The sequence below is a fragment of the Cariama cristata genome, unplaced genomic scaffold (genome assembly GCF_000690535.1).
Source record: "Cariama cristata isolate BGI_N322 unplaced genomic scaffold, ASM69053v1 scaffold27776, whole genome shotgun sequence".
Taxonomy (NCBI): Eukaryota; Metazoa; Chordata; class Aves; order Cariamiformes; family Cariamidae; genus Cariama; species Cariama cristata.
In genome coordinates, this window is record NW_009620791.1 from 6,194 (window position 1) to 7,501 (window position 1,308).

Here is a 1,308-nt window from a genome sequence, read left to right on the forward strand (position 1 = left end):
GGGGTCCTGGAGCATCGTCTCACGGCCCTCGGAGAAGGTGTCGGGGCTTATGGGGGTCCCAGCGCATCCCGTGGGACCACGAGCATCCTTGGGGAGCAGGGTTCAAACTCCGGGTGTGGCGCCGGGCGTTTGAGGCAGAAAAGGGAGATTTTCGACGTGTTTCCCAATGCTGTTGGGACCGGGCGGGGGCGGGTTGTGCAACGCCGTTATTCTCCACAGTTGCCCAATATCTGGGTGTTGGGGAGGGCGGAATTTTGTCTCCTCGTGTGAGCCCACAGAGAAGGATCATAGCCAAAAAAACTCCCCTGATCCCATCCCCATGGTGAAGCCGAAGCCCCCTCTACCTTCACCAGCCGCTTGAACTCATCAATAGCAGCTGCCTCTCCGGGAAACTGCTCCTTCAAGCCTTGGAAATATTCCTCCTTCCCTGAATAGATGCGATACGTCTTGCCGCTGCCAGGCTCCCCCAAAACCACGGCGTCGTAGACGGTTGGCAGCCGAGCCCACTCCAGCTGCCCCTCCGTCAGCTGGTCCACCATGAAGCGGATGACGGAGCCCTCCTGCATCTGCCCCACGTAGTGGATACCTGGAGGATGTATTTTTGGTTGTCTTTGGGGTTGTTTTTCCTTTTTTTCACACCCCGCCGCATACCCCTGGGATGCACAGGACACTCCTCTTATTTCTCCACCCCAGCCCTGGCAGCTCCGTACGGAGGGGAAAGGGAAAGGCCAGGAAACGCCCGGCTCCCACTTAGGTCAAAGGGAAAACCAAGTGCTCACTGATGTGTTTTTAAGCAGCTTTCAGGAATTTGGTAACACATTGATATTTCTCCTTTCTGTATCGCTGTAAATAATCAATCCTGGGTAGCTTGACAGACATCCAGAGCTGGACTTTGTCTTGCTGGAAGGGGTTTGCCGAGGACAACGTGCCCGGAGATAACAACGCCTATACGGGGAATTCTGTAGGGGCTTAGCTGGATACAGGGAATTGTACAGGGTTTTGGTGTTACGGCGATGGGGCGCGGCTGGCAGTGCCTCGTCCGTCAGCAGGAGGATTTTGGGGTGCGGGGAGGTGTGTGATATCCCATCGCTCATGCAGACCCTGCTGGGGATGCCCGATCTGGGTCGTTACGGGTGCGATTCCCACTACGGGCATCCCTCCCCTCTTCCCCCCACTTTGAGCCAGGGGGAAATTTGGGACCCTGGAGGCCGTACCAGTGTCGAACTCGAAGCCCTTCTCGCTGAAGGTGTGACAGCAGCCCCCCAGCTTCCCGTGCTGCTCCAGGACCAGCACCCGCTTGCCCGCCTT

General features: G+C 57.5%; 1 protein-coding gene across 1 annotated transcript in view; it reads right to left on the reverse strand.

Moving 5' to 3' along the window:
- The window catches only part of RETSAT (retinol saturase (all-trans-retinol 13,14-reductase)), a gene marked incomplete at its 5' end in the record, with an annotated part of 5,566 nt that extends 4,261 nt beyond the window's left edge, over positions 1 to 1,305 (reverse strand). The window contains 2 exons of the mRNA XM_009701724.1: positions 345 to 586; positions 1,215 to 1,305. Coding sequence (XP_009700026.1) covers positions 345 to 586; positions 1,215 to 1,305 — 333 coding nt within the window. The remainder of the gene's footprint in view (positions 1 to 344; positions 587 to 1,214) is intronic.
- Positions 1,306 to 1,308: the final 3 nt, after the last annotated feature.